Source organism: Cucumis melo, chromosome 12 (assembly GCF_025177605.1).
Source record: "Cucumis melo cultivar AY chromosome 12, USDA_Cmelo_AY_1.0, whole genome shotgun sequence".
Classification (NCBI taxonomy): Eukaryota; Viridiplantae; Streptophyta; class Magnoliopsida; order Cucurbitales; family Cucurbitaceae; genus Cucumis; species Cucumis melo.
Window position 1 is genome coordinate 25,815,116 of NC_066868.1, and position 16,746 is coordinate 25,831,861.

The 16,746-nt window shown below is 29.9% G+C and overlaps 1 protein-coding gene across 1 annotated transcript; it reads right to left on the bottom strand.

Moving 5' to 3' along the window:
• Nucleotide 1: 1 nt before the first annotated feature.
• Nucleotides 2-5,838, bottom strand: LOC103484015 (probable Ufm1-specific protease). The gene is made up of 13 exons (XM_008440906.2): nt 5,576-5,838; nt 5,050-5,406; nt 4,149-4,417; nt 3,921-4,008; nt 3,615-3,790; nt 3,269-3,359; nt 2,774-2,887; nt 2,630-2,677; nt 2,476-2,552; nt 2,261-2,349; nt 832-943; nt 539-641; nt 2-451 (listed from the first exon to the last, which is right to left on the bottom strand). The coding sequence occupies exons 1-13, from the start codon at nt 5,766-5,768 to the stop codon at nt 222-224; spliced, it is 1,947 nt and encodes a 648-aa protein (XP_008439128.1). The 5' UTR covers nt 5,769-5,838; the 3' UTR covers nt 2-221.
• Between the last annotated feature and the right edge of the window lie 10,908 nt (nt 5,839-16,746).

A 16,746-nucleotide genomic window follows, 5' to 3' on the forward strand; every position in this document is an offset into this window, starting at 1 on the left:
CTGTCTGCACAAGCTAATAGAAGTGTTATTTCGCAACTTGTTTTTCTTTTAAATTAGGCCTGACAATTCGATTTTCAGATGCTTATTATATTTTGATGTCAATATGTCCTGAGATCCTTAGGAAATGGATAAGATCACGTATTAAATACAACAAACAAGATCTATTGCTCCTCTGTTCTAAGACGTTATATTAAAAAAAAAAAAAAAAAGAAACATACAGATTAAACCATATTTGGCCTCTGTGGAAGGAGAAGGTTATAAAACTTATCATGTAAGAAGAAATTTTTCCCTTTGCTATCAACGGCTTTTTTCCATCCACACCAACCACCACTCACAATTTTCTTCACTTCATCACTTCCAGTATAATGAGGATCCAATATTAAAAAACCACAATCTCCACTTGCTTCATTGTAATCAACTCCCAACAGAGTGTATGCAAGAACACCACCTCCTGTATTTAATTGACGATTTAAGGGAAAATTCCAAATTTACCTAATTAATTTATAAAGGTTAAAAAAGAAAATTGTGAAGAACTAACCAATCATTATAGGAGTTCCTTGACTCTCGAAGTGTGCTGCCAATTCTCTACATTTTTCAGGAAGTTCAGCCCCAGATCTGACATTTATGATTTTGCAACTCACCTATAAAAACCACACAGATCTTTTCTTTACTTTTAAGCGATTATTATTATGCAAGATAATCTATTATTATCATTTTTCTATACTTGGATGGTATGAGGGTTTGTACTTCTATTAAAATTCCTGCTTTCACAAAAGTTATAATACAGAAGTTTTGCATAACAATGTTTTCATAACCAAAATAAGAACTTACACCGAGCAATTTGTCTAAAACAAAGCTCAATTCGATGGCACCAATCCATTCACGTGACCCAATAAATGAATCATCCTTGTCACCGATCTCCACTAGTGCTTCTTGTATTTCCCTAAAAATGGGTGAACTGGTTATCCAAAAATCTCAAAGATTCTTATACTCAAACTACAGATAATAGCTATAGAAAGTACTTGCGATTTCAATCAAACAGCTATTGTTTCTGGAAGGAAAATAGTTTATTTCATTCTCCAAATAAATGGAGCTGTATATGATGGAGAAAGAAGGGGTTTGATTGTTCAAAGTTTATTTAGAGTAGTAATTCTATGGTGAATTTGGAAAGGCTGGAGAAGAATATATTTCTTAAATAAACGAGTTAGTGAGTGAATTATATGCATGATGCTTCTCGAATGCCAAATTTTGGATTTTCATAAATGGGAAAGCAAGAGGATGAGGAGAATGAGAGGGATTAAGGGCAGGAGGCAACGACAAATCTCTTCACACCTTCCTATTAGTTTTGACTGCAGATTTCAGCTAAAAGCTAGACTGCAGCATAAAGTTATTACAAAGTAATTTGTAATAAGAAACAGAGCCTATGAGATATTTTACTAGAAATAGAAATGTGAGAGTATGAGAAACCCTTGGAGGATGATTATTAAACGAAAGTAACCAATTGTTAACTATTCAAACTAAAAAAACTAGAAGATGGAAGCAAATACACTTGGGAGAAGACAAATAAGAAGCCAGAATGTGACCAGGTTATGGAAAGCATAAATTGAGATGAAAACCAAGTTGCTGTTCCTGCCTTGACAGCACTAACTTGATGAACAAGGATGATTCTAGTTTTATTCTTCACTTGTCAGGAAGGTTTCCTAGCAAAAACCTCTCTTCTCTCAACTCTGCTGCGGCATCAGTTATTGATGACCATTTTTCATGAGGCATTAAATGAGTAGGTGAAAATTTTCATATGGAAATTGCTACATGGAAGATATACACAGCCAAAGAAAATTCAACACAGTGGAATTGGCACTTGAGGCCAAATTAGACCGAGAAATTTTATAGAATAAGAGATAAAATTTTGTAGCACCTATCTTCCATGTTCCTACCACCAGGATTGCTAATATAAATTATTTGGTACGTTCAACCTGTGCTGGACACTAAGATATCGGGTGGATAACAACCAAATGTAAATATGTAATCTTTGTAGGAAAGTTCTGTTTTCGAGGAAAGGAAAACCATTTGCGGCGAAATGCACCAAATGAAACTTTTGGAGCTTTGAATAGGGAGCAGCCAGAGAACATTTAATGAAGAAAAAAGTTGTAGTTGAATTAAGTTAAGGTTGTGGGCATAAGCTGAAATGGTATCCCCTATGGTAGTGGCGTTAGTGTGTGTGGTGTGGGGAGGGAGGGAAAAGGGTGAAGCTAATTCATACCTATGTGAAGGAACATCTATGGATGTATAATGTTGGAGTCTGAACCATGAAATGATAGTTTGCAAAGACCGGTAAGCACAACCCCAGCCCTATAGCACAAGCAATAATTATTAGTCGCATCGGGCAATAGTGAAAGTAATTAGTTTTAGACTGCCAAAGCTCTGCCAATTATAGTCACAATTAGTAACTTCTAGGTTAATGGAACATTTCACTACCGAGTCATTGAAACCTTCTTGAAGATAATGATGGTACACATATGACCCCTGAACCAGAGACATGTGGCCACCTGAAACTGCACAATTTGAATCTGATTAACTAAGAGTCTAGAGAGAAAGAAAGGTCTACATTTGAGGGCAATCATTAGCCTACCACCGCTGCTTGGAATTCCAATATGAACATCTTTGAGCAAAAAGGAACCTGATAAAAACCATAAATAACGAGATATTCAGTATTGGAAGTCCTAAGAACAAAGTTTGGCTTTGTTCCTTATGTGCGCATCTGAATAATTCTTACCCTTTTGTGGCAAGTTGTCCTTCCTACCAGAGAAATCCAATGCACTAGCAATTCTTAGCACAGGACGATCAAAAGGTAACCCTAATCTTAAGTGTAGGGCTTTTCTTAGTTCCACTGGTCAGGAAAATGGCAAAAATTACATAATGATTAAAGTTGAACACATGCCAACAATTTGAACAGGAAAATACATCAGTTGCAAAACGATAAGCTTCCTAATTACTGCTAGAAATCTTCAGTTTAGAGAAAATACAAATTTCTTATCCTAATAAATTAAAAATCACATTTTCCCGGGCATTAAGCAAATGTTGCCTTACAAAAAAAAAATCTGAAAAGAGTATTTACAAACTAATCCGCATGTAGAATTAGTTGAAAACATAAATCGATGATTTACCATCACTCTAACTTATATTTTCAATCATTTGATGTCAAATATTAAGTTTGGCATATCAGAGGTCATACACATCAATAGCTAGTCAAAAGCCTTGTGGTTTATACCTTGCTTCATTTCAGTCTCCCCATAAGTGAGTTCATAGATAGCAGTTATTGGATGCAAAAATCCAGGAGGGCAAAAATGATATGGCACTAGCTGCAGAAGCAAAAGAACCTTTAAGGTAACAGAAGAAAGTAAAACATTCATGTATATGAATTTTATTTTCAAAAAGGAAAAAAAAAGAACTAAACATCAGATGCGGGGACATAATTCAACACCTAAGAACTATCGAGTTTATAACCAATGAGATGTGCAAATATAATATGAGTTTGGCAAAAAAGGAAAAGGGCAAATAGAAGGGAAAATGACTGTTTAAATAAAATATTGAAAAGAAAAAAGTAGAAATTAGACCTGGGGCAGTTGCTTTGAAAGGTTGGGTAATATTGCATTCTTAATCAAGTTTAACTGGTCAACTAGACCCGGAATGATCAACATTGAAACAGCATAAGTTAATGGAAGAAATTTGGCAGCATAACAGAGAACTTCTGCCTTCAAGTTGACAACCAAAAGCCTGGTCTTGTCTGTAGCTGAAAGTACATAAATTTAACTTCCATTAGGAGTGGTAACAACACTTATACCATGACGAACATCTGCACGTTACCACTTAAGGCTGGAGAGGTGAGAAGGTATGAAGTAAATACTGACATCAATAACTACCTGGAAAGTACTCTACAACTGGTGCACTAGATTTTTCAGACTTTGCCGAGCTATTTAGAAGAACACTTACTTGGATTATATCTGCATTCTAAGAAAAAAACTTTTGAAAAACTTGGACTAAGATCAGATTCTAATTGATTAAGGTGAAACTAAGCAAAACTCTTGTAGATTTTTATTTTTATCTTTTTTTGGGTGGGGGGGATACAAATCTGGAAAAAAAATCAATACCTGTAAAGGAAACGTTGAACACTCAGTTTTACTTTTTAAACAGAAGTTTGCACACGGTAAAGACATTCTATCAGCATTTTGGCTGGCATCATTCAAATGCCTAAACTTTGAGAGATTAATTTGGAAATCCATTAGCGAACCACGTAGAATGACAGGACAAGGATCTTCTGAGGTATTTTTGTTTACTTGTTCCACTACATACACCACCTCTGGGTCTCTCAACTTGGAAATAACAGATTCTGTGGCCTGTTCGTACGTCTTTTCAACATCTGAAAGATATGGGAGTTAAAACGATATTTAGCACATCACACTTCAAATTATTAACGAAAGAAAGAAAAAAGATGAAAAACACAATTTCAAGACAGGGAAAGCAAGTTTCCGATACATATAGTATATATATAGAAAACCAACTTTCATTTAGAAAAAAAATGAAAAAATACAAGGGAACCAAAGAAATCAAGCCAACCCACCCTAGAAAAAAGAGTAAACAATCTAACAAACCATTTAGGGAAGTTAATTGACAAACCATTTGATCAATTGGTCCCCATGGTAGAGATATAAAAAAATCTTGAACAAACTTCCAGTGTCATAACGTCATTTTGTATGCATAAAGTCCCTGAACTTAGGACATCAGCTAGACTACTAGAACTCCAGAGTGTAAACTACTAATAAGATCCAGCAAAACCACATTCCTGTGTACGCCCAAGTGCACGAGAACTCCAGAGTGTCCACTTGGACAAACTGGCATATCTAACGTGAAAATAACAACCATTTCATGCGTTTGTAGCTAACAAGGCTTTACAATTACCAAAACTGAGAAACTGTAAGCATTGTATTCCTCTAAGCTCTAAGCTTTAACAACGGTTATGGTAACTAAACAAAGCCACACTTTTAACTTCACCTGATGGACTGTCAAGAGGAATATATAGCGGCACACTGATCGGCAGTTCGCACCGGAGCAAACAGCCTCGCTCCCAAATATATTTTTCGGGATTATTTTCATACATAACAGAAGAAACAGAATCCAAGCTCGTGTCATTTTCAGACCGGGAGACAAAAAAGTGAATATCTACAGAATTGATATCAGCAACCGCTCCAATCAATAATTGCTTCTCTGTTTTTTCACCATGAGATAGAATCTGATTCAATTTCCGCGCCGCATCAATTGCCTGGCTCGCATGTTCATCGACGTTGAAATTTCCAACAACCAATGCTCCAACAATAGAAAAACCTTTCAGCAATAACGTCCGCAGCTCTTCTGCTCAAGAAAAAAGATTAAGTACCTCAATTCTAATTCAAGAAACGAAAAATTCAATTCACTCGAGACTAAATAGTTCAATGCAGTCCTATCAATCGGTAGATAGAACAACTAAATAATTCTCCTAAATGGAGCTGTATTTTAGTAAAACTCACGTAAACGTACTTACCTGCTTCCTTGGTGAAATCAGGCGAGACAGATTCGGGTGGAGACGAATGATGGATGCATCTGAGAGTGGAAACAATAGTCAGAGGCGACAGAAACGGCGATCCGATGAGCCATTGAAGAGCCGGCTCCTTTTTCTGTAGAACGAGCTTGTGAGGCAAAATTCTGATACATTGTTTCTCATCGACTTCCTCCATGGATGCTTCAAGCTTGCAGCTCTTGGAGCAGGAACGGTAAGCTCTTCGTCTGCACTACGCAGAAGCATACGCCTCAAGCCGCATGAACTGGGCTAATACCACAGTGGAGCCCAATTAGTTGTCTATCATTGGGCCCAAAACCTAGACTTCGTGCTCGAGAGTTGGTATTGGTAATGAACTGGGCCTCGTTCATTCAGCTACAAGCGGCTCCCTTTGTATCTTCGTTTCTCGCTTCTTGACTAATTCAATTCCACAAAACAAAAACAAAACAAAAAATGTTTCCTTTGGGGTTAGTGTATTTTACCTTATCAGGGACTCTTCTGAGTTGTTGCGTTTCAAATTTTAAATAAAAAGAATATTGATTAAAGAAGAACGTAGAACTGAAGCAAGGAGCGAGAAACGAGGATTAAAGCCTATCATGGATGCATTTTCTTTTACGTGGCTTAAAGTGTGTTTGAAATACATAGTCATTTGAGGGGAAAAAAAATGTTTGATAACATCCAAAACAGCTTTTGAAGTACACTTTAAAAGCACTGATTTCCCCGAAGAGACCCGATACCAAAATGAAGCCCAAACTCATTGAGCAACAGGCTTCTACAGAGCACACAGATTTTTGTAGTGGGCTGGTTTGAAGAGGCCCAAATATTACCTTGAAGCCCAATTACTTAATTTTGTTTTCGGCCCCAAAATCTAGACTTCTTGTTCATTGATTGGTAATTCATTGAGACATGCTATAGGCAGCCCCCCTTATAAAAAAATTTCTTTCTAGAAAAAAATTCATATCCCTAAATAAAGAAAATGGTATCACTTTAAACCTTAATCGCTGTATAATTAAAATTTAAACTTATATAAGTGACTTAAATGAGCGGGATGAGAAAAACATCTTTAAAAAATTAATTAAATGATTGACAGTTTGGTTACGAAGGTAAATTGGTTGAATACGTTTTTTTCTCTTTCTTTTCATTGAGTCGAATGTATATGGTGTAATCAAGCTAATTAACAACGATTTTATAGAACTTACTAAAGTTAGTATTGGCGTTGGTAAAATTAAGGATTTAGTGGGGAAGCTTGATTATGTAACGTTTGCTTATGTTATCATTTATGCAATAAGGTTGCTCATGACCTTACAAGGGTTGAGTGGCTTCTCTTTTAGATTTGCATAGTTCGTATTTTTCTTGTGAAAGATGGTCAATAATATACTTTTAGAATACTGTTTTTTTCGAACTACGGTTCTTCTTTGTGTGAGGACATTATGTGTATATTTTAATGGTCTAATAAAATATATTTTTTAGCACGCAAACAAGTATTTGTTTCACGATAATTTCAAATGTTTTAATTGAACAAAGTTTGAGAGTGAATTGCAATAACCACCAATTTCTCATAGTGTTAAAATTAGACTCTCGATCTTATAATAATTATAAAAAATGGACCAATAAATGATAAAAAAAAAAATTGAATTTTCAAACTTATATACAACAAGTTTGAGAGTCCAATTTTGAATTTAGATAAATCTAAATATTTTGTTTTCAATTTTGTAAGTTCAATGTTATAATTGTAACTAATATGATACATTATGGGTAGTTTTTATAATTTACCAAAAACTTTTAAGATTGTGTATCAAACACTATCTTCCAAAACTCTTTTATTAAAAGTAATATTGGCATTACAATACATCAAAACTATGGAAGTACAATATTTCACTATAGAAGCCATCCACTACAAATCTGGATGAAACATCAAATTCTAATCAAAGATTATAGAACATAACATAAAGCTATGTTTGTCAATAAAACAATAATTAGCTGCAATAACCATTTCAAAGCATAAGTCTTCAATAATAATAATAACAACAACAATAATAATTAGAATATTTTTACATATAAAAGAATAGAAACAAATTATCCATAAGTAGTCTAGATAGACGCTAATAGAAGTTTATCAAAGTATATAGATAATAAAAAATGAAACAAGTCTATTATCAATCAGAGTAAGAAATCGATACAGTATGTTTTGTCAATGATAAATGTATATTAATGTCTACCGATATTTTTCTTCTCCATTTTTGTATAGAGTTCGACATTTTTTCTATTTGGAGAACTTTTCTGATATTAATAAATCAAGAAATAGATGTATCAAAGTTTTTGTTTGTGATGGGATACTATTGATTATGTGTTGTTATTTCTTTTAAATTTTGAAAAGCATTGTATAATGTTATCAGTATATATCATTACTCATGATTGTGAAATAACATGCTTCATTTTTTTAAAATATCTTAAAAGTATATATATATTTTATCTTTTACAAAATTAAATTTCGTAAATATTTAGATACATTGCTATGAAAATATATTTTTCTTAAACCAACATTCTTTTTTCTTCAAAATGTTCTTAAAAATTCATGAACATCTTACGAGTTTAATAAATAGTTTTATATTCGTTCTTTAAAAAAATTAATAAAAAAAATTACTATTTAAAAATATAGTTATTAATATAAACGATATAAAAATATTTTTAACAATCAAACTTAATATAACTCAATTGATAAAGTATTGATGAATATCTACGATGAATGAGATGTTATGTTAAGGAAACCTATATCGACTAATTAAAAAAAAAAAAAAAAAAAACCAAAGTTTGTGTTCGAGAGTAAAAAGCAATCGTGGATAATTTTATCTCTTTAATATATCTAAAATCACTTTTAAAGTCCTTTTTATTTAAAAATCGATTTCGCACCAGCTTTTGATAATATTCATCCATTTAGATCTATTTACTTTTCAATCTTTAAAAAAATTTGTATTTAACTTTTATCAAATAAATTCATATACAATAAAGTTTATTTTCAATTTAAAGCCTAAGATTTTTTAATTAATTATTTACCATAACTTTAATATAAAATATATATCAATATAGAATGTAAATAATACGTATACTTTAATCACTATAACCAAATCACAACAAATTTAAATATATTCGAATTTGTTAAAAGAAAACCATCGATAGATTCAATATTTCTCATCAAACATAAAATTAACTTTTATAGCTATTAGATCAATCAAATTCGGTAATAAAAATAGCAATAACCCTACCATCTTATAATAATCAATTCACCAATATTAATTAAATCACGATCTCTACCAAAACGAAGATATAGTTTGTTTATCTAACAAATATCACGAGCTTTCTATTATTATTTTAGTTTAAAATCCTCGACAAATCTAACAAGACATTTGGTGTAATAAAATACACATATTTTTCAAATTCAAAGTGTAAAACAAAGACCAAATGAGATTTGACTTTCATCTCGAGCTTTGGCCTCATTGCCCGACACAATTGATTAAAGTAAAATTTAGCAATGTCGCACCCTCCCGCTAATAGGTACCTATTAAATGTAATTAATTAACTAATTTTTTAGACTTTCAAGTAAACCAAATCATTAACTCTTAACTTATATGTTTACTAATCTTACAAAATTAACGTGGAATGATATAATTACCCCGCCAACTAAAACCCCCCTCACCACGTGGCCTCATATCATTGCACCATTTTTTATCATTTTTCTAACCCCCAAATGATTAAAAGGACCTTCTTCTTAATCATATCTTTTGTTCTTTCTTATTCTAATTTTGTTTCCTTATACGATCTTTTCTTGAATTATATATTCCTAAGTTTGAAGTTAATTTCTCTATGCTCTTTAATATTGAATATAGTTGATATTGTTAATTGATATATAATAGAAGAATGGTAGAGAAATTAAAATATGCTGGCTAGATCTTTTAGGTGATGTATATATTTTTTTAATGGGTTGATTAAGAGTATCAATTTCCAGACTTCATGGACGAATTAGAAATCGAAATAAAGATCTTTGGATCTTATGACAAGAGATACATGAGTTATTCATACACATGTAACTTTTTCGCAAATGATTTAATATTAGCTAGCATACCTACACAAGCAACGTGGACGATCACTAAAGCAACACAAATGATCACTTTGTTTGATAATAGCAAAAGTTGTATAATTTATAATTTTAAATTTTGAGAAAGCATGTGCCTCTCTTTAGCTCATTCGTGGAACAAAGTTACGTCCAAGTGAACCACCACATTTCTTTGATATAATCCACTCTAGATATAAAATGGAGATATTCGTAACTTATACTTTCGTATACCAACAACAATTTTCTCGTTTCTTCGTCAACATGAAACTTTAATTAATTGCACTTTCAACGAAAATATAATCTAAATATCTTAAGAACTTTGAATGTGTTAGCTTGAAACCTACCTTCAAATTTGATGGAACCAATCAAGTTGGAATTGGGTTGGGTTGTTCCCCTGTGTTCCTTGAGAAATGAAAAGACCAAATTTATTCCTTTGCTTTTCTTTCTAAACAAAAAGGCAAAGAAGAAAGAAAGAGAAATAAATTGGTTTGAAAATTGAACCCCAAGGAAGAAGAAAAGGGACCATTTTAAACCCACTGTATATCATGTGGTTTATATTTTAAGAGAGTGGGAAACCTTTTTAGGTGTCTGCCATTTAATTACAACCTTCACATCATTTAATCAACCCTTTTAATCTTTACAAATTAAAATAAACCTATTTTTAATTATTCCTCCTTTTTTTTTTTTTTTTTTTTACTTTTAAACGTGGAGGAAACTGAAAATATATACTGTCGGTGGAATTTTTTATTCTTTCACAAATTTAATGTTGAATTTTGCTACTAAAATCTCGTTAAAAAATGCAACCTAGAAGCCTAAGTAGTTCCAAGTGAAAAAATTATTTAGTTTTTAGATTTCGAGTGAGAGTTGAGTAACAAGATATTATAATTTTACCTTTTTTTTTTTTGTTTTGTTTCAATTTTATCTATAAAACATTTTTAATCTTAATTTTTTCTATTAAATACTTTCTTTCAAACCTTGGATCGATCAATTTAAAATAATTATGAAGTAAAATTTTAAAAGTGGTGAAAACAATTAAATTTAATTGATTGTGGTAACTTATATTTGACGAAAATAATTATTTTAATGAAAATTTGACGTGAAAAATATAAATATTAAAATCTATGAACTAATTTCAATCAAAATTAAAATATTAAAGATAAAATTGTAATATTTTTAATTTAGAAAGTAAGTTGAAATGAAAATTAAATTTGAAGGAAGAGATGTATAATATTTGAAAATCCATGCACTAAATAGATAATTTAACCTCAAAATTACGAATATAAATAGAAATAAAATGATAAAGTCACCGACAAAGCATTTGGGTGTAGCAAAAATTGACTAAAAATTCCCATCTTAATCCATATTTATTTATGAAATTACTATTTTTGATGTGGAAATTTCGGGTTGCTCCATGTGCTTGCTCGGTGAAGTGGATTGTCGATACAATAAATAAAAAAAAAAAAAATTATGAAAAATGAAAAAGCGGGAAAAAAACGATTGGTTGAGAGGGATTGCCATGTGGAGTGCTGAGGACATAACACGTGTGAACATACATGAGGGTTGATGGAGGTGAGGATTATTTGATTCTATCCTATCCTAAATCCGTATCACGATAAAGACCTTCATGAATCATGAATTCGTGCTCTGCCTTTTTCTTCTCTAACTTCACTCCAATTTCGAATCTCCCTTTTCTTTTTTTGTCCTAATCTATGGATACTATATATATTCGTCAAATAAATTGAGCCCTCGACATTATCTATGATTACAATCTTGTTTAGTAATTATATATATATATATATTTTTTAATTTTTATATGAAAAGTTTTGGAGAAAATTTAAAAGGTTAATGGTTTCTTTTTTTAAATTTAGTATTATTTTTTTGTGACATTATATGTAATAGGAGAGTCAAATATTGAGATTGATACTACAAATCAATGCTATGTTAGACTTCTCAGTTTTGGTTAGTATGCTTGTTTACTTACTATTCTTTCTATACAGTTTTTACATTTCTTAAAATTAAATATACACTTGGTTTCTTTAGTTAAATTTACAAAACAACATTGGTTTTAGAAAATTGATACTTTCTTGATAAAAGGTAAAAACTATTGTGTACAAAATATGAGAAAACATGTTTAGTTTTCAGAATTATATGGACAGACAAACCTTCAATTTTTAGAATTTGATTAAAAATTTAAGCATCTTTCTTTTTGTTAGTAAAAGGATAAAAATGATTTTCTTGGCCTCTCCACCGCGCCACGTGGGATAAAAAGTGACGATGGAGATGCCATGTCAGCAGAGCGTGAGGAATTTCGGCGAGGTTTGCGGAGCTCAAAATATTTAAGAAAAAAAAAAAAAAGGAAATAAAAATTTAATTAAATTAAAAAAAAAAAAAAGAAAAAGGGGCCTACGTTGGCTTTATAGAAGTTTGATTTTGGAGTGCAAAGCATGTGCGGTTGTCACGAGGATATTTGGGCGCAATTAATTCTCCTTCAAAATTTATTATTATCTTTTCTTTTCTTACTTTTCTTTTACTATCCCTCAATTTGCGGTGTGAATATATAAATTCAACACATCCACTCTCTTCCCACCAAAATCAATACTAAAGTTTGGTATCTATCTATATTTATTTCTTTATATATATATATATATATATTAATGAATATCCTCGCTTTATGAGTTAGTTTAATCGCTTAGTTAGTTATATAATAGTTACCTTGATTTTGATTTGAGGTTTAAATCTCCTCATAGATATATATAACAATAATGTTAGTCAAATGAAATATGAAAGAATTGGAGAAAATTTGTATTTTTTATTTGGTCTAAAAAGAACGCAAATACATGATTAAATTTTTTTTATTTTTTTTCTTGATTTTGCTAACTTTACTGGTTACCCTAAAATAAAACAAGTTAGGCAAGACTAAAGGGAGGCATGCATGTAAATAAATGATTTTGGAGGGGGGGGTAATTATGGGGGGGGGGGGGGGGGGGGTGAATGACGTGGAATATAATTAATAATATAGGAAGGATAATGTATAAAAATAAAGTATAAGATTTCAAATTAATTATTATAAGGTGTAAAGAGTTTTAGAGTAAATGGGAAGTCTCGAAATGTGTAGTGGAACCATTGATCATAAGTCATGAGGGGTAGCATTTGTCAGGAGTTTGGATGGATTGTCCTCTCTTTTTCTTACCCACGCTTATCTCCTTCAATAATGCTATTGTTAATTGCTATGCCTATACAACACACCACCAATATTTTGCTTCATTCAATTCTTGGTGCAACATTAAATTTAGTCTTCTTCTATTTATTTTCTATATATTTCAATAACTTATGTCATATTTCTATAATAATAGTGGTAATAAACACTATTGCTCTAGCTATTAAAAAACAAAAAAAAAAAAAAAAACAAAAATGTTATTGCTTTTGAAATATTAATGTGAACTCGTAACATTAATAATAAGTTATAGTAGATAGGTAGATGAACTATATATATTAATAGAGTTGTTTACCATTTTGGTTTCTCGTGCTGAGAGAGAAACCACGTTTTCAAATTTGGAGAGGATGATCAATAAATTATCATGTCTATCTTTTTTGTTTAATATACTTTTTAATTATTTTACTTAAAAAAGCGTCACTTTGGTAGAGTTTGAATAGAAGTAATTAACAACCAACTAAATAATTATTGAGAATCTCTCGCATCATAAAAAAACGAATAACCTCATACTAACCAATATGATATGAGAACATATAACTCTAAATAGATATTCGATCCAATAAAAAAGATTGAGAGTCTATTAATAATAGTAAATAAAAAAAGAGGCGTCATCTGGAGAGAACCTATTGAAAAACCTTATATTGAAAAAACCAAATGAAAGTTAATATGCTCTTCAGCATGTTTAATTCCAATATTCTATATAATTATAGTGTCTAAAGACGTGAAGATGAATTTCTTGAGATAAATCGCATATTGTATATACAAAATGACTTATTATAATTCAAATTTCACGTCAAAAATAGTTAACTAAACATTTCTTTTAATTTTTTGATTCACTTTAAGGTAAAATATATCTTGGAAAACTGTCGAAATTTTTATTGTATTTTCATTTTGAAACATTATACATTCTAAAATGATGTTGGTCAATTATGTTGTCATGAGAAAGCTTTAAAAAAAGAAAGAACATTGAAGATTATCTTTGTTTCCTTTGTTCCGTCAAATGGGATAGTTCTTTTTATTTATATATATATATATATATACAATAATAATTTTTAACCAAAAAAATAAAAAAAAAAACGAAGAGCAATTTTTGGTATTAAAATACCAAACTTCTCTTCCAATCCTTCTTTCTCAAAAAGAATTTTTAATGGTGATATCTTACAGAATCTCTACATAATTTTGTCATTAATTTTTCTTTCTTCTGAAAATGATATTGTCATTAATTTTATCGACACAAACTTTTTTTAGATAGTTGTATTGAATGATTTTTTTTAAATATATTTTTAGATCTAACTTTTAATGGATACGTACTTTTAGTCATTGAGTTTTAAAATTTACATTTTAGTTCTATTTATAATAGACTTATTCCGTCCTTCAATTTTTAAAAGATATATTTTTAGTCTTCGAATTAAAAAAAAAATCTTTATAAGATCCTAAAAATATTTTATGTTTGATTTTAAAAATTAATTATATGATAATTAAAATTTTAAAAATAATTTTAGAGAAGATATAATTTTTATTAAAAGTTATTTTAATTTAAAATATCATCTAATTATTTAAAATAGAAACGTAAAGCTATTTGAGGGACTTTTAAACATATTTTTATAAACTTATGAACTAAGAAAGCAATTTTTTATAAACTCCCCTTACTTTATTTATTTGGTTTTAGAGACAAAATGTTGAGTTCTTTTTTTTAATTACTAATTTTCGAAATTTATAGTTCGGAATCTATTTGGTTTATAAACTTTAAAAGTGTCTATTTTAATTTTTAAATTTGTATATATTTAATGTTTAAACTTTAAAGAAAACATTTTGATAAATTCGTAAACTTTAAATTGTATGTTTAATTTTATACATATCTAATAATTATAAATTTTAAAAATTTTTAGAAGTATTTTCTATCCAATAAACCGAAAGATTATAGATTTATTAGAAATTTTGATAATGGAGGCTCTTTTGAACCACATAAAACACAAAGACTTGTAGTAATTTTTTTGTTTTTTAAATTTAGAGATTTTCAGATATATATGAATTTAAAATAGTTTAGATTAAATGTGTAATTTAAGAAATACACTTTTTTTTTTTTTGGATGAAAATTCTAAATTAAATGGTGGGAAAGAGGGACCAAAATTTGTTGGTATTTATTGGTTGGATTGGAAAGGGTGGGGGTCTAGTGGATGGTAGTGGACATGTATGACTTGTAAGTTTGTAATGCAATTATATGTGCTATTATTTTGGGATTTATGGAAAATCAATATGAATATTTAATTCTTTATAAATATTTATTATATCCCCTAAAACAAACTACTCTCTTTTACTCAATAAATAAATCCCCCCATTCCTCGCAAATAAATCGGTATATAATTAATAACTAAACACTACTAATATGTTAATCATCTAACGATACAAAGACGGTTGATAGTTCATGACACGTCTAAATTTTGTTACTAATTTGTATACTTTAATATTAGTTTATTTCGTTAATAAGAACGTAGATCAACTGACACCTGTATGTACCTAAGAACGAAAGGTCTTGAACCCAAATCTCTATTCCTAATTTGTACTAAAAGATATTAGTTTGTTGAATATAATTATATTTTTCTCTCACTTATTGGAATGGTGAGTTAATCCTACCAAATAATTTACTTAAAACACTATAACTTCCTCTATTTATTTTGCGTTGGCAATGGAACCAACTATACTAGTTTATGTCATTCTCGTTGGAAGAAAAAGGACAAACTCCATCGATTTAAGTAATGTTAAGTTATTTATGATCCAATTTAGTAGAAGGAATTACTTTCCACACTGTTAAATTCAACAATGTTAAACGTGCATCTTAGAAAGTAAACGAGGGGTTTAATATGTTGGGGTTGAACTTGCACTAAAAAAATTTAAACAATTAAGTATTACTTTCTATGTAATATTTAGACTTTGGAAGTTGAGGAAAGCCTATGTTCACGAACTTATAATTTTGTTGTTAAATAGGTCTTTACATATTTGATTATTTTTAATAATTAAATAAATTACTTAGAATTGGTCCTGTAATTAAGACTTACTTTTAATTTTTATTTTTGTCTACAAAATTAAATGTTTAAATAGCCTAAACAACTCATTATAAAACTGAATGCAAAATTAAAGAATTATATAAGAAAAAAAAACTTAATTATATTTTTTAAGAAAAAAGACGAAGAAGAAAAAAACAAACTTGATTGATAAAATTAAATTGACCTGAAATTAAGAACAAAAAGACGATATCGTTGTTTAAAAAATTCAAATATTAAAGAATAAAAAAAAAATGATTATCGGTTTTTATGTCTTACCTGAAACATAATAAAGTACAATAACATAAAATAGTAAAACACGAAATCCCAAATTTTTTCAGAGCAGGATTCCAATAATAAAGGAATGGAGAAAAAAAAATTGATCGTTTTCGTTTGTACGTGAGAATTTACAATTTTGATCTATAAATTTTACTTTCTATAGAATTTTATTTCGATTCAAACACATGTTGAGAATCTCATATTCTTATAAGATATACGAACTGTTTTAATAATTATAGATTGATTCAGTGATAAAATTTGATATGAATAGCACTGTTAAAGGGAAAATTGGTATGAAATAAAAAAGGGTGAAAATGGAGACTTAGGTAGCGCCTACCATTAGTCAGGGCTTAGTTAACGGCCAAAACTACCTAATTAAAATCCCGTAAAACCCGAAATCAACCTCCCAGACATCTGAGGGCCCCACATGTTTAGTTTAATTTTGTTTAGTTTAATCACACCATTAATCCCTACCTTCTTCTTCCTTAATCTCTTTATATACTCCTTACCC